The 25,184-nt window shown below is 42.0% G+C and overlaps 4 protein-coding genes across 4 annotated transcripts; 1 reads left to right on the forward strand and 3 right to left on the reverse strand.

Annotated features, from left to right (window-relative positions):
• Positions 1 to 2,318: 2,318 nt before the first annotated feature.
• On the reverse strand, positions 2,319 to 4,289 carry hes6 (hes family bHLH transcription factor 6). Its single transcript, XM_071925139.2, has 4 exons — positions 4,015 to 4,289; positions 3,837 to 3,923; positions 3,638 to 3,719; positions 2,319 to 3,232 (listed from the first exon to the last, which is right to left on the reverse strand). The coding sequence occupies exons 1-4, from the start codon at positions 4,087 to 4,089 to the stop codon at positions 2,808 to 2,810; spliced, it is 669 nt and encodes a 222-aa protein (XP_071781240.1). The 5' UTR covers positions 4,090 to 4,289; the 3' UTR covers positions 2,319 to 2,807.
• Positions 4,290 to 6,272: 1,983 nt separating this feature from the next.
• On the forward strand, positions 6,273 to 11,735 carry itm2cb (integral membrane protein 2Cb). The gene is made up of 6 exons (XM_071925105.1): positions 6,273 to 6,383; positions 8,565 to 8,702; positions 8,827 to 9,018; positions 9,143 to 9,253; positions 9,484 to 9,634; positions 10,456 to 11,735. The coding sequence occupies exons 1-6, from the start codon at positions 6,297 to 6,299 to the stop codon at positions 10,545 to 10,547; spliced, it is 771 nt and encodes a 256-aa protein (XP_071781206.1). The 5' UTR covers positions 6,273 to 6,296; the 3' UTR covers positions 10,548 to 11,735.
• Positions 11,736 to 12,505: 770 nt separating this feature from the next.
• Positions 12,506 to 16,737, reverse strand: LOC139931587 (G-protein coupled receptor 55). The gene is made up of 3 exons (XM_071925131.2): positions 16,663 to 16,737; positions 15,279 to 16,011; positions 12,506 to 14,561 (listed from the first exon to the last, which is right to left on the reverse strand). The coding sequence occupies exons 2-3, from the start codon at positions 16,005 to 16,007 to the stop codon at positions 14,358 to 14,360; spliced, it is 933 nt and encodes a 310-aa protein (XP_071781232.1). The 5' UTR covers positions 16,008 to 16,011; positions 16,663 to 16,737; the 3' UTR covers positions 12,506 to 14,357.
• Positions 16,738 to 18,190: 1,453 nt separating this feature from the next.
• On the reverse strand, positions 18,191 to 24,903 carry snorc (secondary ossification center associated regulator of chondrocyte maturation). Its single transcript, XM_071925104.2, has 3 exons — positions 24,762 to 24,903; positions 20,052 to 20,222; positions 18,191 to 19,405 (listed from the first exon to the last, which is right to left on the reverse strand). The coding sequence occupies exons 1-3, from the start codon at positions 24,892 to 24,894 to the stop codon at positions 19,296 to 19,298; spliced, it is 414 nt and encodes a 137-aa protein (XP_071781205.1). The 5' UTR covers positions 24,895 to 24,903; the 3' UTR covers positions 18,191 to 19,295.
• Between the last annotated feature and the right edge of the window lie 281 nt (positions 24,904 to 25,184).

Raw genomic sequence — 25,184 nt, forward strand, 5'->3', positions numbered from 1 at the left:
CTTCCATGCAGGCCAATTGGATAATGTTTGTCAATTCACTGCGTTTTACTGAGAGCTTGTTTGCAGAGTGATATATTAGGCTAATTTGGACAAATGCTTTAGACTCATTTAAGATTGCAGTTGTTTAAGAGCCGATGACCAATTAATGAGTGTAAACGACTTGATAAGTTATTGCCTGTTGCCCGCAGATGGACAATTTGCAAATGGCGGGGGGCGGGCGGGGGGGGGGGGGGAGTGAAACATTTGATATAGCCTGAACTGACGTAGGGATACGATGAAATACAATGTATTCAGTGTTTGGCTCGTTACTCAAAAAAAGCAAACATCGTTACATCTTACTTTTCCGATACACCCCCCAAAACCGGTTGCCTCCTCTCTTACGTTCAAAAATCAGGTTAACTCCTTTATCTGACTGTGAATGAGCAGGGAAACCAAATACCGTTAATGTCTGATATTCATTTTTTTTGCTCGATAAAATCAGTGGGAATTTAGCCCACTTTCACTCGGAGAAAGTAAACTTTTCTGCTATTTCTCATCCAAACTAGCTTAGTGTGTGAAGATGACAAACAGTTTGGCTATGACCAAACAAATCACAGGCTGGGGATAATTCATATAGTTTTTGAATAATAGCCCACAACTTCAATCTGATATTTAGGGGGGGGGGGGGGGACAAAAGTTAATTCTTTTTTTGATTGATTACTGTAATATTACAACTGACATTGAAGCAGTAATTCGTTCCTCTTCCCCTTCCTGGGAAAGTCGTTACCTCCCTGCATCAATGCAATGCTGTAATGTCCGACCCCTAAAATCACATTGCAGATGGTATCTACTGCAGACTCCATGCCTCAGCAGGTTTGATCAAAGCGGCCACGGTCACACACACACACACACACACACACACACACACACACACACACCCTCCCCCCTCCCCTCTGTTCACACCTTACTTCCTCCAGTTTGAGGACGAGGTGCGAAATTTCAAAAGCTGCCCTCCCGCAGCGGTCATTTACACCTCCGCAAATCCGGTCTACCCTATATCCAGGCATCACAACACACATCTGAGAGGAAGATCCTGAAGTGTTTCAGGCTGAGAAGACGTATTGTGAGTTTGATATTAGGCTAAAAGAGAGTTATCCAAATAGGCTATTCAGTATCTTTGCATAGGCTCCTACTGTAAGAACCTCAGGGTGGCTAAATATTTAAAAAGACAGAAAGTAGACCCACATAACAGTTTGGGCGGATGGGAAGTCAAATCTTAGATGCCGAGTGTCTCAGAACTGCACTCAATTCCAAGACCACCATATATGAAAACATCCTGTCCACACACACTATAAACTATTAATCCCTATTCATTTAATTTCACATGAGAGGCAACGATTCCCTCTAAATAGGACGAATGTTTTGTGTGTGCGGACAGTGTAAGAAGTAACACTAGTAGTGGACATCACAGGAACAGAAGAGGTGGCAGCTGAGCAGAGATTAGCAGGACCCAGACCGGGTTAAGGATTGCTTTCTTTTCTTATTCATCTGTAGCTGTGGGAGCTGATGGTGCGGAGGCAGAACAGTGTCTGTTGCTCTCACCAGGCCTACAGAAGATCTGTCTGAAAATACAGACAAGTTTGAAAAGCGTCTCAGTGGATGAACACTGGACTCCTGATCCTGCTAAATCTGCCTCCTGCTGGTATAGAGGCAGATTCAGAAAATCAAAACAGTTGTATATGGAACTTGGCAATTTGGGTCCACAGATGAGAAAAGAGCTTTACATTGTCCTGTGTTGAAAGGTGATCCACACAGCAAACCTATGCCTATAAAATGAAATAAAATGAGAAATTGTATAGTCTGAGTTATAGCCCATAAGTAAGCAAATTATCTTTTATTTCCCTTCAGAAATGAAGACAGGACTTCCACGCCAAAAAGCTGAACACAAGCCGAGTTATAAAACCCATTTGTCAAGTCCTAGGAGAAGCCATATAAGGAATGAGTGAGTGGATTACTCATTCACACCTCATAAATGCCTACGATGTGCTGAGGGATCTTCGAGAGTGCACACAAATGGCCCACAATCGCAGCATTATAACTAATATCTTGAAAACAACATCTGTGAACAGTTGGTGTGATCCCTCTGTGTGTGAAATGCAACCTGTTTGAATGGGGGGGCTTCACTGGCCAAGAATTAGCTGAGCTCTTTGTACCAGCAGGAGTTTATGTAACACAATGAACTAATTGTTAGCCACATAGGCCTAACTGAGTTTATAGGGAAAAGCAAATAGGATTAAAGCAAAGGGGATTTATCAAAAGACATTTATTGAAAAGTCAGTGTAAGAGTTTGAGCATAGGAAAATCAGCTGAGGTAGCCTAATAACAAGTCATTTGACATTTATAAATACACAGTTGCAGACATCCTAAATACGAAATAATTTACACATGACTAACTCTGCATTACTAGTGGGACAGGTATCTTCTATACTGCCATGCAATACTGAACAAGTAAATATTTACATATGCATTTACCCCCCCCCTTCATTGAAGGTATAAACCAATACACTTCCAAATGAAGACCCTACAAGTCAGTTACTGACCTCTGCAAAGCGGATTTAAATACATAGTTAATTTCTTAAATAATTTTTAGTTTAATTGCAATTCCAGAATAAAGAAGAGCTTCTCAAATGCCATTCAACAAGCTGTCAAAGTTGTCATGCCAGCAGTTTTATCCTGACTTACAGTAGGCCTATCCCACACAACAGCCTAGCACAAAGCATTATTCCTCTATTTTAAAACATGCATGGCCTATTCCTGTTTTTAATCATCTACCATGGTCTCCACATTGACTTGGAATACGTTAAAGAAGGCAAACTCAAGACATCCTGGCTGTCAACCTCCTCTGCAGAAATATGGCTTTGCTCGGAGTCTGTGTCGTCCAGGTCAGAGCAGAGGTCGTCGGTGGAGGAGGTGGAGGGGGCCGGGGACACCAGAGCCGTGTACATGCTCTCAGGCAGGGGCCAAGTGCTGCTGTTGTTGCTGCCGGGACAGTCCGCCATGATGTCCGACAGCATCACCCGGAGACGGTCCTCGTCGTTCAAGGGCATGCTCTCCAGGAGGTGGTTCAGCAACTCCGCGGCGATTGCTGGGTCTATTCCCGGACAGCTGGAGACAAAAGTGTGCACCTCGTGCATGCACTGGATGTAGCCCGCTGCAAACCTCTCGCACGCCTCCCGGTTCACCGCGTCCACCTCTGGGGAAACACAACACACATTAGAGTTAGATAGAAACCCTAATAAACAACACACAAACTGGGAAAACTCCAACTATTAAACGGATAGTTCCGAACACCCGGTCCTCAGTTCTGATTGGCTGAGTCGCGTTCGAAGCCGTTGTAACGTTCCTGATACACTCACACCTGTGACAATTAATTTAAATATTAATGCGCTATAACCGAAAAGCACCGGTACTTATATGTCGCTTAGCAACCACTTAGTTTAGTCACATGTTTAAGAACTACTGCTTGGCAGAAGACTGACATTTGTTATTAGGCGTATTAACCTATTTAATGGCTATCGATTAAAAGTAGCCTAATTTTAACTGAACTTTTGCTTTTGACAATTGTGTATTCTCAAGTAGGCTAAACACCAACGTTTACCTTGAGCCTGGCTTTGCAGGATGTTCTCCACCCGTTTCACTGTCATCTCAAGCACTTCGGCATTCTCCATCTTTGATTGCAACTGTGGGTGACAAATAGTTCTGCTTTAGTTTCTCAGTTATTCAAGACCGTCCAAGTCGTTTTCAAGAACAACCCAGTGTAAAATAAGGAGGAAAAAACATTTTGCATATCATCTTACGTCTGTGCCTGCAATGAGAACTCGGAGTTCTTGTAAACTTTCATTGATGCGAGCCCTTCTTTTCTTCTCGACCAGAGGTTTCCTGATCTGTAAAAACAGTACGGCACATTTGAGAGATTTTGCCAGCTTTAAGAACATATATAATACCAATAAGCCCTCAAATAGCCTATGCCCTTACCTTTCTGTCAGCTTTGGTGCCACTATATTTATCATCTCTGTCCATTCCGTTTGTGTTATTACGGATGGGGGCCATGTTGAAGTTTAACCCAGGCGCTGCCAAAAAGAAAAGCCTGAAGCTTGTCGTAATCCACAGAGCCGTTACAACTTGTCAATGGGACAGATGGCCGGCGACCCCAGCTGCCAACAAAGCGTGCAGAGGGACACTAGGCTTGTTACTGCCGCTTCGAGAGGGCATGTACTAGGTATATATGACGGTTAATTTACATGTGAATAGGTGAACTAGCTACGCGAGTGTGACAGCGAGTGCGCGCAGTGCTCGTACCCGCCAACGGTCGGTCATGGCTTTTGTCCCAAGTGCAACTCTGTCTGACTGCAGAGGGAAGACTTGAAATACTAAGTTAAATTCAAATATGAGGTGTGCATACATTTAAACAACTTCAGTTATAGCATACAGCGGATACAACTATCATTAAAAAATGGATAGACCTATAAAAAACACATTTATTTTACATTTGGACGCAAACATAGGCTATAACAACAGGAATATGCAATGTCTACATGTAATTTAGTCTGACCAGCTGTTCCTACAACATCTGGCTAACTGCAACACCCACAAGCATGGCATTCATCGGGAACATTTAGTATTTAATATTAATATCTATTAACATTAACTAATAATGTGTGATCATCTCACTGTCTACTGGCAATTTTCACACTGCATCATTAGTCACCTTTTCGTGTATTTCATGCTTGATTGTGAGCCATCAGCCCACCCATTAGGACCAGTAGGGACTACTCTCCAACCTTTGGAAACTCATTTGAATTGGAAGATGGGCGCCATTTGTCAAGTACAGCGCCACTCTGAGGAATTTCAGTAGGCTACCTATAGATCATTACAATGTAAAGAGCCTATAGCCGGATTGAGAAATCAATGAGCTGCCTGAACCCGATACGTTGTAAGCAATTGACCAAAGAACGAGTAAAGTTTTTGCATCACTAACCTAAGTTTCCATAATAGTGTTCAAAACACCCCTTTATTTTTTTTAATTCAAAATACTAGCGTCTGTAGTGAATCACATGGACACATTGCCATGACTAGTCACATATGCTGATGGAAGCTGTGTGTATGTCTGAGCGAATTTGCATGTGTTGTGGGGTTTGCATTTCTAAGGGAGAGAGGCATTAAGATTTGTAGTTGTTTGGTCAGTGACCTCCACTGATAGGTGGGAAATGCTTGCACTGCTGATAACTCAAGGCTGTGTTTAAATGTGGTCATTGAAATGTTCACATCTGATCTTTGACAATGACTTTTCAAGAATTTATTCCTGAAATCTACAAAAACGTATTTATCTTTTGAGAATCCTTGTGTGAATTTGTAACCACACACTCGGATTTGCTTTGATGTTCACTCATAGATCTAATAATGCTTTTCAAGACAAAAAACATTTTCAGTACATGTGGTGTAACATTGTCTATAGAAGACCCCCTTCATGAAAAAGAGTGGGTTTGATGATGCTCTGGAGAGACTTCATTGAAATTCAGATCAGAATATCTTCCTTTGTTTCATGTTATGGCATTTTCTGTTATGGCAATGTTATGGCATCTTTCATGTAAAATATGTTCTGTTTATGTAGGCTATATGTAGGCTACCCGTTTTACCAGTGCATGGTAATTATTAGCTATAGTAATTCATAAAGCAGCTTTCTCAGACTGTATTGAAAAGTGCTTGAAGAGTGAAAATCAAGCTAATTATATTATGATCATGATTATTATAACTTTATTTGCAGTCTTGTCTTGTTTCTAGCAGCAGTGCTGTCGATGCTTGAAACATCATAGCATTTCCGGATGATCAGTGTGTTACGGAGAGGAGAGGCAGCTTTAAATAAAATACGGAACGCACTACCATATCTGGAGTTTACCTTCAGAATAAGAGACCCGGGGGGCTTTGACATCGACGAATGGGAGAAACGAGGGGATTTCTCCGTTAGGACAACTTCTAACATTGAAAAACATTTAATTTTATGATAGAGAATACATAAAGAATGAATATTGTTTGATATTTATACATTTAATTTGCTCCTCGACTCTTATTTTGATAGCGGAGAGGAGGATTTTCCTGCAGACCCACACACAGTTTGTTCGTCAGAGCGGACGCTCCTCTGAGGTCACACAGCCCGTGTGAGCAGGCGGGGGCGAGACGGTGCCGCCGCTATATATTCCTCCCGGCTCGGTGGATGAAACCAGTGCACTAAAACAGACAGACAAAGCAAACATACAGACATGGTGAAGATAACTTTCCAGCCTGTTTCGGCGCAGAAGCCTGAAAAGGAGAACGATGGAGACAAGATTATTATACCTCAGGCGCACGTGAGTTTACAGAATCTCTGTCTTTGTTTCATGTTATGGTATTTTCTGTCATGTAAATATGCTTTTTTGTTACGTATAATTATGTACCCTTTTTACCAGTGCATATAACTAAATTATGCCTATGCTTATTAATCATGCTCAGCTATGATATTTGGTGAAATGAAAGAGTGGGGCTATTAGCCTATTGCTTAACATAATAGCCTATTCATGTATCAACACAGCACGTGATGAGATTTAATGCGGTAAAGAATGATCATGAAAAGGAAAACAACCACCAACATAAACAGAAGTTAATATACTTTCAGAAAAGCATTCATTTATGTTTTTTGCCTCTAAAGACCATATCTTCGTGTAACTTACCTCATCCTGATACTTCTCACTATGATGCAGGCTATGTGAATTTATGACGACCTAAAAATGTGGGTAAAGTGTATTCTGCAAATAAACAGCTGTGGAAATGATTTTAGGTCAGTTTACCTTCCAGTACACCCCGGTACCTTAGTGGTTCACACCAGGTTACACTGCGGTATGTCAGCTTGTTATGTTGCAGCTGGTGGTGCAGTCATATAGGTCAATATTTGTAACAGAAGCCCTCGTTATTGGAAAGATGTCTCTCCCTAACATCGAAACAGACACCAACTTGCAGGCCAGCACAGCCTGGGGATGTTGACATTACGTCACCTTTGTTTGGGGACACTGCAGATGGGAGAAGTGCTGTCATTGTCAGTCTTTTAAGGAGAATATGAGACCGTCACTCTTAGATTCATAACGCATTTATATTTAAAATTCCCCTTCCCCTAGTCGGTAGGGTTGCAAATAGGCATAATAATTGTCGAATTGGGAAAACAACTGCGCCGTCAGATGCAATCACTGCGCCAGTCATTACGTCACCGCCGAGGTGCTGTTACCACATGATTCCTGCAGGTCGCGTCTGAGAGGGCCGGATCTTTGACGTGAGCGTGGTAATCCAGGATCATGGTGTACAGTGGTCGTGTCTGAATGACAGGTGTAGGCTCGGGTAGAGAGGATAACACTGATATTTCACATTTGAACAACATTTTTGCACAAAAAGGCACCGATCTCCTTTGTGCACCTGCTCTCTGCCCCACATAGTGTCTAGATAGCAGTATATAGCAGTTAATAGCTTAAGATAATAGCAGTATAACCAAAGAGATTAAACACCAACATAAGTGCTGACATGAGCAAAAATATGGGTAGATATTCTAGTCGTAGGTATATTTGAAATATTCCTGTATCTTATGAATAGGACGGATAGAGTCTGGAGAAACTCCTCAGTGTAGATATGAGTTCTTCATTGGAGGGACCATGAGTTCAAAATGTAATTTGGCATCTGGCACACAATGGGCTGCGTCAATCTAAGCCTGTTTAAGCCTGGTCTTTTTTTCCCCAAATACACTCTGTACACAGTAAAGTACATATATGACGCATGCATCACTTATACAAGTTTATTTGAACCCGTTTACCCTGTCAACAGATATACAACACATGATCTCAACGTTGTGTGGCTCTGATTGGCCGACACGGTGGGCTAGGCGTCAGAGGCGGTGTGTGTAGACCTATTAATACGACCGCCTCTGTCTAGGGACTCTCTGCTCCACGTAATTGTTCTCATTTTTGACTCCCGCTGAGAGTGCCAGCTAACTATCTACAAATATGGAGCGTGGAAGTAGGCCTCTAAGAATAGCACCAGACAGCCACGTGCCAGCATCTTCGTCAGAGCCTGGCACAATCTGCCGCCTCCTCTGCGATTCTCCGTAGCAACAGTAGTACGGAGAGGCAGCAGATTGACTGAGAGACTGTGGGTGGGCATCTGGCGTGGCTCATCCCAGTCCGGCCTACGTCTACCAGATCTCCTCCGCTGACTAACTGCTTGGCAACCACCAGTTGTCAGAATTAGCTCTGCTACGATTTGGACTTTGCACAGGAAAGCATGGCAGTGTGAGGGAACATTTTGTTCACTCATGCAGCACTGTATTGTTGGATGTGATAGGCATTATACTGTATGGGCCAATATACCTTAAGCTATATGGCCTTGTGACATTCATCATGGTCTAATAGACTGGATCGGTGTACCCTGCTCACACCATAATCTAAAGCTTAAATAACCTTTCCTTGTCGACCTCGGCCTGTTTTGTAACCAAGTTGCTCTTCTATCAACAGGAGGAGCTGGTTCTCCCTCTCAGGCCCAAGAGGTCCTTCCTGAACGGCCTGTGCTGCCTCACCTTTGGCCTGGTGGTCTTCATGTCGGGACTGGTGCTGGCCTCCATCTATGTGTATCGCTACTACTTCATACCTCAGGTTAGGTCATGTTTCCAATAGTGCAACATGTAAAAAGATGTTAAAAAACATAATCGTTAAAAAAAACTGTCATCAAGTTAAAGTAACCGCCACATGCTAACTCGGTTGCTTTGCCTTCATCTAGCAGATCCCAGAAGACAGCTTGTTCCACTGTCGGGTTGTCTATGAGGACTCGGTGTTCGCTCCACTGAGGGGCCGACAAGAACTTGAGGAGAACGTCGGCATCTACCTTGATGACAACTACGAACAGATCAACGTACCTATGCCACACTTCGGAGGCAGTGATCCCGCCGACATCATCCACGATTTTCACAGGGTAAGAGAGACAATCATCCCTGCTTACTTTACTGCAGTAGTTTCAGTAATGCTCACGGGTTCTCACTGTCTTTTCATGTCAAACTGCTTCAACACGGCTCATGTTTTGACTTTTCACATTCCAGGGCCTCACAGCTTATCACGACATTGCACTGGACAAGTGCTACGTCATTGAGCTGAACACGACCTTGGTTATGCCTCCGCGGAATCTGTGGGAGCTGCTTGTCAACGTCAAGGTGAGTTGCCATATTCACCGCTGCTGTGCCTTGTAAAGCAGCTGTCAGAGCGTTATTAGAGATAAATGGCTGTCTGAGTGAGTGAAGGACAGCGTGTTCCCACCTCCCTTCCTGTCTGCTGCCTGCAGAAGGACAGGGTGATTCATTTTTTTTTTTTTACGTGAAAGCACAGTATAATGGGTGCGCGTCAATGTAGTAACCTCTGTGATGTGATTGTTCCCTTCCCACAGAGAGGGACATACCTGCCTCAGACCTACATCATCCAGGAGGAGATGGTGGTGACAGGCAGGGTGAGGAACATGCGGCAGCTGGGCCCATTCATCCACAGGCTCTGCTACGGCAAAGAAACCTACCGCCTCAGACGCCGCAACCAGCGCCGACGTGAGTGCAAATACACACACACACACACACACACACACATCCCAGTTTATTCACTTCCCTTCCTATCTATTCAGCCGCCCCCTTTTCATGCAAGGTAGTCCCTCGGCAATGTGAGATGCTAAATAATGTGTAACGAGTGCTGGGTCATTTCCGCTAATGTGTCACACATCGCATACGGCAGCCGATGTGAGACGCAAAGTCATGTGATTATGTGCTAGGAGCTCTCTGTACCATGAAGTGAGAAAAGTATTCCACTAGTGAGTCAGTGGGCATCCACGGGTGTGAGCAGTTTGTTTTAGTGAGAGTGTGTCTGTTATGGGAGTGAACCTAAAGAAAATGAATAACGCCAGGACCAGATAAGGAGTTCCTTCCACGTCTGTGCGTTTGTGCATGTGTGAAGATTTCAGGCAGCCTCCCACAGTGTAAAACCCTCCTCTAGCAGCTCCTCGTATGATTATCATGTCAGTTGGTGTGTGTATGTGTGTGTGTGTGTGTGGGCTCAGCCTGGGAGCTTCCTGCTCTGTGAGTCACTTATAGTACGCAGGACAGATCCACACACTGTGGAGGAGGCGAGTGTTGCGTATGAGCAATATCTTTGTAGACGCTGCATTACCCACTGGCCTGACAGTTGTAGAAATTCATGTTACAGACTTCCTCTGGAGTACATATATGGGTTTGCATTTTGAGAATAAACTACGACAGATTAAAGACCAGGACTGCAGGCAGAATGGTAGCAGTTCAAGTGATATGGAAACCGCAAATCTCCTCTACTGCTTCGGTAGACTACGCATTTCCTGAAAGTCTCTTCTGTTTCCTTCCAGGTATTGACAGGCGCGAGACAAAGAAGTGCCACAGCATCCGTCACTTCGAGAACACTTTTGTGGTTGAGACTGTCATCTGCGACAGGATCTAGACCTGATGCGGGATTCTCAAACCATCCAACTCTGAAGCCAATTTCAAACCATACCTCTTGAATTCTTTAGGCTTTTTACTGCACTTTATGAGCGAGTATTTGTCCGTCAGTTTCCGAGTTTTTTTTGTTTTTTTCTGTTTTCTTTTTTTTGTCTCAAGTCTCAAGGATTGCTCTCTTATTGTTCATGTTTGATGTTCAGGTCTTTTGTATTCAGATGGTCTGTATATTTGGATGATGTTATAAATGTATTCAGATATATCTGTAGCTTGTCATGTTGCGCAAAAGGTGTTGATTTGTGTCAATTTGTGACATCTGCATCGAGAAACTTGACTTGATTTAAATTTATTTTACATACAGTATGTCCTCGTGGTTTTTTTTTTTTAACCCAGTGCACTGTGGGTAATGGTGACGATACCTGGGGGCAAAAAACAGGCTGCTTGCACTGTGCACTTGTCAATATTTGTTTCCTGATTAATTTTGTTTTGGATGTCAGAAAATGGCAAAACATACCTCATGTAGTTTAGACGTTTCTTTGCCGGTACTTATCATTGACAAATTGTGTAAGTAACTTTTGTTTGTTGATTGTTCCTAAGCAATATATACTGTAAATGGATTTTCTCCTGGATTTCATATTGTTACATGCATAGATTTTTATCTGAAATCAACTTGTGTTGTGAATGATCATTTCTTTATGGTTCGTCTATTTCCTTTGGTATCTTCCACTTTCCTACTCCCTGGATATCCCATGGCTTTAGACTGTATTTAGTAGCAGTGCTTTTGATGGACAGAAGGAACCAAAGTCTGCAGTCACCAATGCTATGCTTAGTGTTAAGGATCTATTAAATATTTAGAAAGAATGCTTTATAGTTTAGATGGCCTACTGTAGATGATATCAAAGGCTAAAACTCTTTTTGTCTTGCTCTTCCTCCTCATGGTTGGATTTGCCTCTTGTCTTTAGCTGTGGCCAGTTCCCAATCCTTACTATCTTGTCATTATTATCTCTACCATGTTCATCCGTCCCACCTTAAATAACAATTAAGGTTTCTTTCTACTGTATGATCTGGAGCAAATCAGTCTCTGTTGAGAGAGACCTGTGGTATGTGCTCATATATCATTGTCTTGGATACTTTCTCCTGCTGTACAGTCAGTTCTGCTTGTAATATCTTGCTGCTTTAAGAATAAATTCAACAAATCAAACATTTTCTTGTCTTTTGAATGTTCAAAAGTAAAAGTTTCAGTAAAGCATACAAATCACCAGTCTGTAACTTACAGGCTTGTATAACTGGAGATCATGTTTACAATGTGGCACTGAAAACCAGCAGCTAGCTTTTAAAAAGAGAATATCAATATTTGTGCTTTGTAGACACTTCCTGTACAGTCATATTGCACACAACTGATGCAGGCATTATGTAACTGGGACATGCCAAGCCCCAATCTGTGCTGTTCTCTCTCTCTAGGACATGCTATGCATATATTAATCTGTGATGCTTGATATGTGTGGATGATGTTATTAATGGCTAATGCAGAAGTTGTTGCTTCAACACGTTAACTTCATCTTGCACATCACAATTTGAATTCCTTGTGGTTCAACACATTCCACTTTCATTTGAATTCAAAGGGAATATCATTCAAGTTATTATTTCTGAAAAGGAACAGTTCTCTCAGAAGGGAAGAAATGATAGAACAATAGAGTTGATGTGTAATGTCATCAGAAGATAAAATCTGGAGTGAGCAACACTTAGAGTTTCAGAACTGATAACACAGCTTTAGAATAAAGCTCCTTTGAAACACAGACAAACCTTCTGTGCCGAGACAAAATCCAGTGTGCTAATCATTATCTTTAGAGCTGTTCAAGATTTTACATCTTTGTGATCATTTTTAGGTCTAGGTTTAGTTTATTGGCACACACAAATGACCATAAAAAAGTGGAAAAAAAGGCCAGACATACAAAATGCAGGTGAGATCAAGAAACCCCATGGCTTTATAAAAACATTCATGACAAAAACATCATGACAAACAGAGGTGAATTGGACACAGAAACCAAATGACATCAAACTCAACACAGAGGAGGTGCAAAATGCATTTGCCTAAATAGCAAGTAAGGGATGTAAATGAAAAAAAAAAACAAAAAAAACACGGTCACTTCTTGTTTCTGGCTTTGGAAGGGAGTTTCTCAAGTTCACAGATATTTATTGGATATTCTAGACAATAGGAATGACATAATATGAATTCCCCTTTAATAATGCTAGTGCCATGCAGAAATATGAACACCGTCCATCATTACCAGAAGGTGACACTGTTCTTCATGAGCAAACAGAGGTAACAAAATGTACAATGTAGCACTTCACATTCAAATGTAGCTTGTTTTATATTTAAAAAACAGCCTGAAGCTAGAAGCTGGCCTTTCATAATTTAATAAACAATATTACACAGGCTCTGTCGACTGTGCATGCATCATACAAATTCAAATATTAATTAAAAAAAATACATTTGCATACATTGTACCCAATAGCATGTCACATATATACATTGCAGTGAGGCTAAGAAAAGGTGAAAGAATAAACATAAACAAAAGTCAACCTGGATTATATCAAAAAACAAACTTTCCAACTATTAACTACTAAATAATAAAGTAATAAAGTTCCTTAATTTTACTGCTTGTTAAGTATTTATGTTTAACTCTGGTTTATTTCCTGTTTTTATTTATTATGTGAAGCAAGTTCCAATCTGTCATTGTAGTACGACACCTCCTATTGAAACATTGTCACCCTGTTACTGTTTATATAGTGATTTACTGGATGACTATGCAAACATAGCCCACCTCAACGTCAAATTCTTCAAAAATGTGCCAGTCTACCCAAAATTGATATGGTAAAATACATTTCTGATTGTATCTTTACAGTTTATTCTGTGTCAGTCATGGATTAAATTTTCTCCATTTCTGAAGTAAGTTACAAAGTGCTGAAGAACAAAGCAAAACATTTCAACAATCAAGATAATAATAATGATAATAATAATAATAATAATAATAATAATAATAATAATAATAATAATAATAATAATACGCATTATTTTATGAAGTAAAAGCATTAGTTTATGAAAATGAGTTTTCAGTTCTGTCTTAGAAGAAGATACATAATTTGTTAATTGTATCTCCTTAACCAAATTGGCACAACCAAATTGTCTTTAATCTTCATTTATGTATCTACGGCTTCACTTCTGTATAAAGGGAGTTAAAAGCTCTGCAATGTAAGTGGGTGCCAAGCCATACTGATTTAAAATGAATCACACTGGGACGGTTATTTGGTCATGACCGATGTGTAGCACTGGGTTTGGGTTAGGGTTACGACCTGAGTGCTTTTAACCATCTCATGTGCTTGCCCCGTATATGTCCTGAAACCATTTCAGAAATGTGTCGCACTGTGGCCTACTTGTGGTTTTTCTTGATTTTGGGTGGCAGAACGTTCAATGCTGTTTACAGACACAAAAGGGACTGTTGGCTTCCTGTCACTGGACCAGATCGCTTATCATCTGTTTCCATGTCACATCTGTTTCCCACACTTCATTTGGGCATTACTATGAGTGGTGTGGTAAAGATCATACTCAGGCACACTGCATCCCCACCTATTACTCTTAGGGCGTACATAGTATACCTATCTACCAACCTATTGACGCATAATACAATCATAATGGGTGGTAGAATCACAAAATCCTCTCCTCTGCAAAAACTACACCACTGCTGCCTATCAAGTTTCACTACTCTTTCAAAGCTTAAAACCTAAAGACGAGTGAGATCTTCGCTTGACTTGCTCAGACCTCTGATGTGCTAAAGGTGGGCCTTCGGCTGGTTATGGACGGCCTGAATGTGTTTGTGGTGCTCCTCACCTCGTGGGCGATGAAGTAGTAACACAGAGCGTCCAGGCAGCAGGTGATGTTGGCCAGGCACATAGCTGTCTGTATGAACAGGCTGATCCTGGTCTTCGCGCCGCAGTCCTCGATCACATCTTGCCGCACCTGGGGTGATATGAGTGGTTAGAAACAGGGTGTGCACATACGAATCATCCCTTTCATCTCAGAAAAACACTAGAGTTAGTACAGTGTGAATTCTTGCTTTGTGGCTTTGCGTCTTATTGTCAGGATATTTTGAAGATGATTTCTACATGCATCTGATTTCCTTGCTCCATCATGCTTTTTTCCCCCCTCCCTTGCGCTAGATTTTTCAGTCATGTTACACTGCTCTACGCATGTTACACGGCAGTACTTGTTAGTTCTGTCCTGATGCCTGTACTTGTCACTTTTTGTCAATCAACACCAGACAAGACCAGAGTTTCTTCCTCATTATTTGCAGCCCCCCATTGTTATTACCTCAACCTATATCAGACTCAGAATCAGATTTATATTCGCCAGGTACATTTTCACATACTAGGAATTTGACTTGGTGAGGTTGGTGCAGTGCAATAAACGGACATTTAGACAGACAAACAAGCAGCAATCAAGCTTTACAAATAGAATTTAAATATCAAATGTCAGAGACAAAGAAGTAAAGAAAGAAGAGATTCCTGAAAATATATACAGTATATACAAGTGGGGCTTTTTACAAGGGCTCAATAGTAAGTTGCGTTTTCTTTATTATTCTCAAAGTCACTTCTGTTTAAGTGGGGTTTTTTTTCATGACACATAATGTAAAATGCACTCTATAGGTAAATTTAAGCTGCAAGTGATTAATCTCACCAGGAACTGCAGCAGTATGGCCAGGTGGCTGGGGGTGAAGGGCAGCAGGAAGGCACACAGGCTGCTGTAGATGATCTTCACGCAGGCCCTGCTCTTGGAGCTGTGCTGTCCAGACTTCTTAAGTGCCCAGATGGTCTGGACCGAACAGCAGACCAGCACCAGCGCAGGCACCAGGAACCCAAACACCTCCAGGCAGATGATTACCACTGGGCTCCAGCCTTTCTCTGAGAAGGCGTGGAAGCAGTGGAAGTCCCTCTGCTCAGTCTCCCTGAAGCGGGAGATTGTTGAAGAGATCGCCACCAGCACCAGCAGCCAGACCACCGCACAGGTCATCAGGGCCACTTTAGGTGAGCGCAGCTGCTTGGCTTTGAACGGGTGTCGGATAGCAACCCAGCGGTCCATGGCGATGCACATGATGGTATAGATGCTGCCATATATCCCGACAAAATACAGGCTCTCCAAGAAGGAGCAGAGCGAGCGAAGGTTGGAAGGCCACAGGTGGTTAGTGGCGTGCATTTTGAAGGGCAGGGGGAAGAGGAGGAGCAGGTCCATCAGAACCAGGTTGGTCATGTAGATGGTCGACTCGGTCCATTTGCGAAGGAAGACACAGAACACCAGCAGTGCCATGACGTTCAGAACCAGACCGCACAGGAATATGGGTAAGTAGATCACCAGCTCCAGGTATTTCATCAGGTGGTCCACCTCCTCAAATGAACAGTTGCTCGCCATGGTGCTGTTGAAGAGAAAAATGTTGACTTGTTGGATTTGAACAGCTGACATTTGATCGTTGCCAATTCTGCACTGGAATTTCTGAGCTGAAATTGCACAAACTCTCTTTCTTTTTCACACACAACCACCAGCATAGAGTGCCACCGTGTAAAACCGCCTTTCTCAGTTGTGTGGGTTCAGTATAGCGATGTGCTCTTTTTTTTTTTCTTTTCCTAGTTTCTAATGTGAGAAGCCCTGAATGTCACAACAAGTCCAAATGTAACATAGAAAATATACACATATATTTACTTAATATATTTAAAGTAAAAACATGGATTCATTCATTTTTCATATGCAATTCTTTATTCATTCACTTATTAACATTTCAAATTCTATAGACCTTTAACCATTGCAGATAAATGTAACTTTATTTAGTGTATTTGTACATATTAAAACAAATAAACAAAAAATATATTTACATAATAATAATTAAAAAAAATAATAATACATTCAGAGAATTAAAGAAAGAAAGGGAAAGAAATGTACATGAGCAGATGAGGTAAAAAGCCCAAGATGAGCTTATATCAAAACATTGAGAGTTTAACACTATAATACTATAACTCTCTGACTTACACTGTGGAAAATATGAAATATAATTATATGATGGTGCCCTTACCTCACAGCTGCCAGTCCATTAGTACAACATTCAGTCTGTCTGTCTGCTTGTCTGCGTTGTGCCAGACACACTTCTGCTTTCTCTAGGACTGGTTTTTCTATCACCACTTCCTGAGTCATGATACAGATATGCATGTTTGTACAGATATACGTGACACCAGTCGAAGCCCACAAATGTAAGGTAAAGGTAAGCAGGCATATATGCTTTTAAAGGACGTACATACGTACAACAAACTGCCATGATAGTTTATGTGTATTTGTGAACACTTTTGAAATGAGCAGCAAGATAATGTTGTTGGCTGCATGTTGTGGCCTTCTCTTCTCATCCCAACAGAGCATTTATGGAGGATTTGATTAATTATAGTGGATTTCCACCTCTATAATAGAAATGGAGGGTCTAGATGATCGCTCACAACCTATAATGCTATTAGTGACCTTTCCCTCTTGAATATAAGTGGTACAAACCTGTCAACATTACCAAGATTAGTGTTGGGATTTCTACTATTTTTACCATATCCTGTATGTGGTGAAGAGCACAACCCTATGGTAGGACAGAGAAATATGTGAAAACATATATGAAGAATAGGACTGGATCTGATGAGTTCATATTTGTATGTATTGTCTTTCTACTGTATATGTTGAGGACTAATTTGTTTATGAACACTCAATTATCAATTGTCTTGATGTAAAATATATATTGAAAGAATAAAATCAGTCTAGTAGTGATTATTATACATTATTTCACATGAGATGAGATGAACATCAATATTGAAAATCTTGTTTTTATTAGTATTAATATTAGTGTTGCTGATATTAGTATCATTTCAAAGGAAATCAGTTTTTCTAACTGAAAGAGCTGAACCCAATTCTGCTGTAAATGTCACTGTCTAACTTCCTATTTCATTTATGTGTCTCATTATAAAGTGCTGACGCTCTCAAAGATGACTTTTCATTTGAGCAGGCTGTGAATATCATCATTATCGGTTACACAGTCCTTACTGTGGGATTTAACAACACATTCAAGACCTTTATCTTTTGTCTGCCGTGTCTATGTGAGAGTCTGCAGGAGCAGATTTGCAGTGATTGTGTTTGAGGGTTTCCTGGTTTCGGGTGCTGAATGGCATAACCGTATTTGCACCGTAGGACTGAAGCTGCTTCAGAGGCCAACAATAAAATGTAGGCCAACAATAAAATGCAATGGCCAAGTCTTGTGATGATGGTCTTTGTGAGGCACATTATGAACTGACAGTGGCACATTTCACTTAGCATAATTATGTGAAATGTTACTTTCATCCATAGTAGCCTCTTTGTAAATATAATGTAAAGTCCTAGCTACTGCCACCTAGTGTTTAGAATCACTATGACAGGTTTAGGCCAGTCTCTCTCTGTACTGGTAAGGATCAAAGTAAATCTCTCCTCACCTAATATTACATTGTCCACTATAAATATTACTCTGTTCTCTATAGTCACTGAGTAATGATGTTCAAAAGCCACATGGAAATCAAAGACATTTGGCACTGATTTATTGGATTTATTTATTCCACATAAATGTCAAAAACTTAATTGGGCAGTGATATTACTATGGAAACATATATTTGTATGGCAGATTGTTGAGGCCACTGAGGCATACAGAAAATGGCAGTATTTCCAAAAGACAGATAAAACAATCATACCAAGTACACCCCCTCCCCACACCCAGCAAATAAAACAACAAAAAACTATAAACACTCACTTGAGCGCACACACACATCCATCCATCCTCTCTTTCTACCCTAACTTAATATTTGCTCTGCAGCTAAAACAAACGAACCAACTACCCTGTTTACATTCATTGAAGAAGCCTGCCTTTTCTTTTTTTTTTCTTTTTTTTAAAATGTTTTCTTCTTATTTTGTCTCTACAAATGTTTGTACAAATGGAGCAAAATAAATGGTAACACCAAGGGAACATTTGGGAAATTATTCTGGCATAAAATAAAATGTGGAAATGAGGAATATATTCTGTGTAGGTACGTGAATCTAAAATATCTGTCTTGTTGAATGGGGAAAGTGAGAAATACACTACCAAAATGGATGTGATGAGCAAATACCTTCACCATGGGATACACTTTCTCATGCACACACACTCCATGTAGAAATAAAAGCAAACGCATCCAGGATACATCACAACAAAACTCTCAAGACAAAAAAAAAACCAAAACTATAAGAAAGGAAACTCTACTCACATCTACAAACAGATCACAAAGCTGGACGAACATTTTGGACTCAGATGTAATATCAACAAAAGAAAATCACAAGTAAGGAATAGCTAAAAAAACAAAATATGACATGGATATGCTACGATTTACACTGGAAGAACCAGCCAGTTTCTAACATTGTACCCTTAGTTACAAGTGGACAAGTGTGAGCAATTAGAGTATGTTTACAGGGGGAAATAGTCTGAAGAGCAACTGATGTTTCTCAGTTAATTCTTATGGACAAAGGGACCTGCCACATTTTTCAGCATCCACAGTGGAGCAAAAGATGCACTCCTACTCATCCTTGTAAGAGAGAGAGAGAGAGAGAGAGAGAGAGAGAGAAAGAAAGAGAGAGAGAGAGGGAGAGAGAGAGAGACAGAGGAGATAGGAAGCATTCACTCTAGGAGGCGGTGAACTTTCTGAGTGTGATAACGATGAGGGCCAGGAGGACAGATGCTCCTAGGAAGACTGCTATAACGATGGCTGTGATGGCCCCCGGCCCCAGGACTCCTGCACACACACACACACACACACACACACACACACACACACACACACACACACACACAAGGAACTTTCATTATTTGAATGCTTAAATGGACGCACATAGAGTGAACCCATGCAGTAGATGTTTCTTTTGTATAATGGCTAGTCTTGGAAAACATGCATATAATTGAAAGTTAAAGGTGCAATAAGTTAGATTTTGATCATAATATATCTGCGGGGGGTTTGATAAGAGTTGGTGATCAATACCAATGACTCAACTATTGGTTGCTGCGATTTCTGGCTTTTAAAATTCACTTTCCAGCCAGTACTCCCCACCCACCTACTCTCATTTTCAGCTGCTCAGTGCTGGAGGACAGTGCTACCAAGGAGCTGCCAGCGTCACAAGATACTTTACTTTCAAGCCAAAAAAGCTGTTTTATCATTACAATATTTTGCATCGTGACATATTACCTCCTCACTAGACGTTTCTGTTGGATCTCTGCTCTAATTAGCTACGTTACTCATTTCTATTTTGAAAATGTGACTTTTTTATTTGCACAATTCTTTATTAATTTGCCGCATTATTTACTTAATGCCCCTTTATAACTACAGGTAAACAGACTGATTGTTAGTCTGTCAAACATTTTTCAGTGCTGGCCTCAAGTTTTACCTTCCTCCTCATCCATGGCCTGGGAGTGTGTGGAGTCCTCATAGTCGTAGGTGAAGGATCGCTCCGTCATGTCCTGGAAGGGGTCTTTGGTGGTGACATCGTAGGCTCCTCCTCCGGACACTGTGTCCTGGTTGTCCCCCTGGAGAGTTGGAGCAGGGTCTGCAACTGTCTCTGGGGGAGGAAGACAAAAACACACAGGACAGTGTTGTGCTTCTTTTAAAACGGTTTATCTAGAGCCAGTCAACAAATAACAAAATCATTTGATCTCTGCACTGACTGAAAAACAAACGCACACCAATTTATTTCTAAAAAACCTGGGAAGGTTCGAGAACACGGACTGCCTGCTGCGCCGTATCAACTTACTGTGTGTTTATGTAAGGCGGTAATTTTACCGAGGAGGTGCGTGGCCTTGCTAATGGCCCTGTTTGCCTTCTCTCTGGACAGTGAGGCCTTGGGGATGCAGGGCTGCATACATGGCCCAGTCTTTGATGACTAACAGCCTCTCTCTGTCTCACTGGCTTAACGGCTCAGGCCGGGGTATAAGGATGTCTTTGTAGAGGATGAACATTTTGTCCACAGGAGCTACAGGTAGCCTCTGCCTACGTGCTCAGCTCTCTAAATCTCCTTTCTCTATTCTATAAGGGTTTGCCCAAGCTCGTCGATAAAATGCTCCAGACGACAAAGGACTTCACCAAGGGTTTGGGCAATTATTTCTGTAAAATATGCTGCAATAAGACAGGAGACGATACAAGATTGCAAAAGTTGGATTGAGCAAAAAGTTGACATCCTTCGCACGTCCTCGCGCTTATTTCACATGTCTTGCACAATCAGTAAAGACAACTGTGTGAAGTGAACTCATCTGTGTGCGGGACATACGCAGTTCCACATGTTAAACAGTGGACCAGATTTCAGTTTTAGTGCAAAAAGCCCATTGAGGAGGCAGTGGTTGGCGAGCGTGTCTGTAGCTCAGTTTCTACACAACTACTCCTCTACCATCTGTACTCTCTTGTCCTCTGCCAATCTATCCTCTGTTCTCCTCCTACCATCCCAATTTGTCCTTCACCTACATTCCTCCCATCCGAGAGACTTTTCACACCTCCACAGTAGCCATAGAAACATGGCTTACTTCTCTTTCTAGGGCGCATTTCTGACTTTAGGTAAGACTGGCTTCTGGAAATGCTCAGTTGAAAAGTCTAAACTCTAAACTACCACGTTTGAGTCAAACGATCCTGAAATCGTGATCCCGGCCGTCTCTCCAATAAGTGGACAGCTGTACAACTTCGCTTTTGAAATCCAAAGGAACAGGGGAAAATTTGATCCCGATCTCCCCAGAAAAACAAACTCTTCACACACAAGCCCACCCATTCACATACTCACTGATTCACTCATCCTACCCTCACGCTTCGCATACCAACAAAACCATACGCCAAACATATTTACACCCAGCTTATTTAATGTGCACCCTACATATTTACTTTGTAGCCTCTGACGCCCGCTGTAAACTCCCTCACCCTACTTCACATCTTTTCTGTATTGCTCCTTTTTCATTTTCATCTAATCCTTATTAAAGACTCACACAATTCTCAAACACAAACTCACACAGTCTCTAATGCAGTGCAAATCATCAAACATGATAACCAAGAAACCAATGACATAATCTTAGGAGCTCGATAGCATCATGTTAGCTGTGTTCTTCTCAACAATATCATATCACAAACTACAATCCTGATATGCACACTCTGATATGCAGTTCTAATGTAACATGCTAGTATTTTGATGCTGCTGTGTTGATTCTGTGTAGTGCGCAGCTTCCTGTCCTGCTGGCTGAAGGTATGGAGGCCTGGGCCTCTGGCCAGCACCGCCATCAATGAGGCCTTCAGCCGAGGGCACAAAAGGCCGCTTGTGCGGTCATGGAGGGCGGCGGGCTGCAACCAGTAACAACCGGCCAGGCCCAAACCAGGCACCGGCTGGGCACTGGATGTCAAACAAACTTGTTTATTAAATAGTCTCTGTGTGTAAAGGTTGTACCTTCTGGACAGCTTGATTTAATGAGAAGACAAAAAAATAACATGATGTTTTTCCATTGGTGTTTGTTTCCTCTTCAAGGAGGGGTTTACTTGCACTCGTAATTTCCGTTAATGGAATTAACATAAGTGAAACCTCTAGAAAAATCTTTGTTATCCTTCTAACATCGTCTCGGCCAACACCCTTCCAATAGGTTACACTTTCTGAAGAAATGAGTCGACCTGTCAATCAACTGACCCTCCTTCTCTTCCACTGCACATGGTTCCAGACATGTAAAAACATGGCAGACAGTAGGAAAGGCTGCTTGCAGAGACTAAAAACACAGACAGCCATTTGTTTGTAGCTTGGGCCTGTCCAGTCAGGATTTCACACCAGCCAGAGAGATGACAAAGCGTGCAAACGGGTGTGTGTGAAAACCACCCTGCCCCGGCATCGAGGGGGCGAGCAACCCACCCCAAACATGGCAATGGTGGTGCCTGTGTCCTTGCCTCACCCCCTTTCACTTCCACAGGTGGAGATGGCCTTTTACTCCCAGACCCTCTAACATAACATTTAACAAATGGCCAGTGTTTGAAGACTTTATGCTGGTAATGACCAACACAGTCAAACAAGAGGAAGGGGGTTCAGTGTAGAGAGGGTTACTATTACTAGTCTCCATTTCCGGTTACAACACTGATGGTGAGCCCCTTCTCATTTATCATTCTCATCTCGCTCACACTGTAAAGGACAGATTTGAAGGGGTGTGAGTCATCTTGGCATGACAGGTTGTGTCTCAAGCTTGATCAGATCAGCCATTTTGAGGAAGATCAGAGAGAGAGAGAGAGAGAGAGAGTGAGTAACTGTCACATTGTGGTAACTGAGCTTCTCATTTTGACTCATCTGGCTTTGTTTCTCATGCTTAGTCAACGATTGGGGTTGCGTGTCACGCTGATCCAGTCACCTGGTTTGTGTTGTGGTCAACATGGGTGGCTCTGTTTCAAAACAACATGTAGGCCCACATGTCATCCACGTCACTTACAACAGCCATGTTGATGATTAGCTGGGACTGTAGAGTGGAGTCTCACATTGTGCAGCCAAATAACACTCACATCTTCATGAACAAGTCTATTGGCTATGTTCAATATTAAATTGCTATTAATTCTGCCCCAGAATATGCTTTTCTGTTAGGTTATCTTTGTACCTGATGGCAACCTAGAAAGCAAACTAGTTAAGAATGGTACTCAATAACTTCTCAGACAAATATTCATCTAGCAAGTTATAAAGATGTTTCTAAACTGTGTATCCGTGGCTGTTGAGAGGCAGTAAAAATAATACAAAAACCCCCCATTTGTTTCTGCAACAATCCACCTCAAAATTGCACAATCCAAAGCAAGAGGAGACTGCAAGATATTTTGGGAAACCTGCCTAGATGTAGGAAAGTCATGTGTTTGAAGGTCTGACGTGGCTTTTAGGTCAAAGCCTTGTTGCTATGACAGTAGTCTAGTGTCCCATGTAAAGGTGACAGTTCTCAACCTGTTATATTGCTGTCGTCCCGCCGCCCTGCTCACCCCTGCTCTGACCTCTGGGCCTGAGAGCTGCTCCACTGTGTGTGTTGGTTGTTTCCAACTCTCTAACAATCCCCGGCTTTGTGGATTCCCCTCTTTTCCCAAGCCTTTTCTCAAATTTATCAGAGAGGTGTCACACAGAGGGAGGAGGAAACACAGGGAGAGAGAGAAAGTGAAAGAAAGAAGGATGGAAATAAAGAAGGAAGGAAAGAAAGAAAGAAAAAAACAAAGAAACAAAGAGTGGAGGCGAATGACATGAGAGTGTTGATAGAGATCTCTCCTCAGGTTTATCAGCTGACTCTTAAACCACATTCACACAGATGCTGGGAACCTGTTGAACTTCGATGTAAATAGTTCCCATACCAAGAAAAATGTTCACAAATCACTTAAATCTTTGCTTGAGTCGGTGAATATTCAGTTTCAGACGAATTGCAAACATCGGGGCATTATGAAAGCGACTGAGTCATCCTGTTGGTCAAAGAGCAGCTTTCAGAGCTCAGAACTTCCACTAGCTTCAACAACTGCATCATTTAGATCAGGACGCTCACATCCAGGCCTGTGTGTATGGAACAGAGTGGGAGAATGACACGTATACACACACACACACACCTCAGGCTTTAATACGCTGAGGACCAAAAATTACATAGAGCATAAAGCATGGCAAGTTACCGACACCTTAGTGGCCCAAGATGAATTTCAAGCATCACGAGTAAAAATACCGTAAACCTGCCCATTCCAAGTTGTTCCACAAATGAAAGGAAACAACTTTATAGTGCAAAAGATCAGCAGCAATTAAAATTCATGCCTCATTTTACTGTGGCGAGAGGCAGTGACTTTGTTGGCAACTCTTGACATAATTTGCTGAGAAGCTATTTTCCTCACATCATGCCGAATAGCCGTGCACTTTACAAACCTCTCTTTCCAGTTTTCCAAACCCTTGACCTGTTTAAGTTTGACAGCCAGATGCAACGTGTGTAAATCAGACATTTTGGTCTTATGGGAAACATTCTAACATGTCTTCCATTTCTGCAAACCACTTTCTTCCATTTCTACGCACAAGCAGGCAAACTCTAACCATGTCCACCAGTCACCATGCCACACAAATCACACAACTAGTCAGCAGACCCAGGGAGAGGCTTACCTGTGTGTACGGTGGCTACCAAGAGGCCTAGGAGCGCCAGGAGGAGGAATCTGCAGATACTGCTGCTGTGAACCATGGTGCCTGGGAGGGATGAGCGAGAGAGAGCGCAGCGTCTCCGGAACTCCTCGAGCATGGACTTCAAACGAGCACTGACCCTGGGAGAGGAGTAAGAGAAGAGTATGGAAGAGTGCAGGAGGGAGGGAAGGAGGGATGGAGGGAGGGCGGGAGAAAGGTAGGCAGTAGTAGGGTGAGAGAAGGGGCGGGGCTAGGTGTACAGAGAGCTGTCTGGACAGTGTGGACTTTGTGAGCACATCATCACAGGGCCCACCCACTCCATACTCCTCTGACCACATACTTGGGTGGGTGGTGGGTGGAGGGGGGGGTAAACATTCTGTAGCCACTGACCTTGGTCGGGTCAAATCA

This window comes from Centroberyx gerrardi, chromosome 13 (assembly GCF_048128805.1).
Source record: "Centroberyx gerrardi isolate f3 chromosome 13, fCenGer3.hap1.cur.20231027, whole genome shotgun sequence".
NCBI lineage: Eukaryota > Metazoa > Chordata > Actinopteri > Beryciformes > Berycidae > Centroberyx > Centroberyx gerrardi.

Bases quoted from the DNA above. Each gene is read 5' to 3' on its own strand.
- LOC139931587 (XM_071925131.2), bottom strand. From the start codon at position 16,007: ATGGCGAGCAACTGTTCATTTGAGGAGGTGGACCACCTGATGAAATAC. The intron at 14,562-15,278 runs GTGAGATTAATC...ATATCACCCCAG, and splicing joins CCATACTGCTGCAGTTCCTG to GTGCGGCAAGATGTGATCGA.
- itm2cb (XM_071925105.1), top strand. From the start codon at position 6,297: ATGGTGAAGATAACTTTCCAGCCTGTTTCGGCGCAGAAGCCTGAAAAG. The intron at 8,703-8,826 runs GTTAGGTCATGT...GCCTTCATCTAG, and splicing joins GCTACTACTTCATACCTCAG to CAGATCCCAGAAGACAGCTT. The intron at 9,635-10,455 runs GTGAGTGCAAAT...GTTTCCTTCCAG, and splicing joins ACGCCGCAACCAGCGCCGAC to GTATTGACAGGCGCGAGACA.
- hes6 (XM_071925139.2), bottom strand. From the start codon at position 4,089: ATGGCCCCCATCCGTAATAACACAAACGGAATGGACAGAGATGATAAA. The intron at 3,924-4,014 runs GTAAGGGCATAG...CTGTTTTTACAG, and splicing joins GCACCAAAGCTGACAGAAAG to ATCAGGAAACCTCTGGTCGA. The intron at 3,720-3,836 runs GTAAGATGATAT...TGTCACCCACAG, and splicing joins TTCTCATTGCAGGCACAGAC to TTGCAATCAAAGATGGAGAA.
- snorc (XM_071925104.2), bottom strand. From the start codon at position 24,894: ATGCTCGAGGAGTTCCGGAGACGCTGCGCTCTCTCTCGCTCATCCCTC. The intron at 20,223-24,761 runs GTAAGCCTCTCC...TTCCTCCCCCAG, and splicing joins GGTAGCCACCGTACACACAG to AGACAGTTGCAGACCCTGCT. The intron at 19,406-20,051 runs GTAAAACTTGAG...GTGTGTGTGCAG, and splicing joins GGCCATGGATGAGGAGGAAG to GAGTCCTGGGGCCGGGGGCC.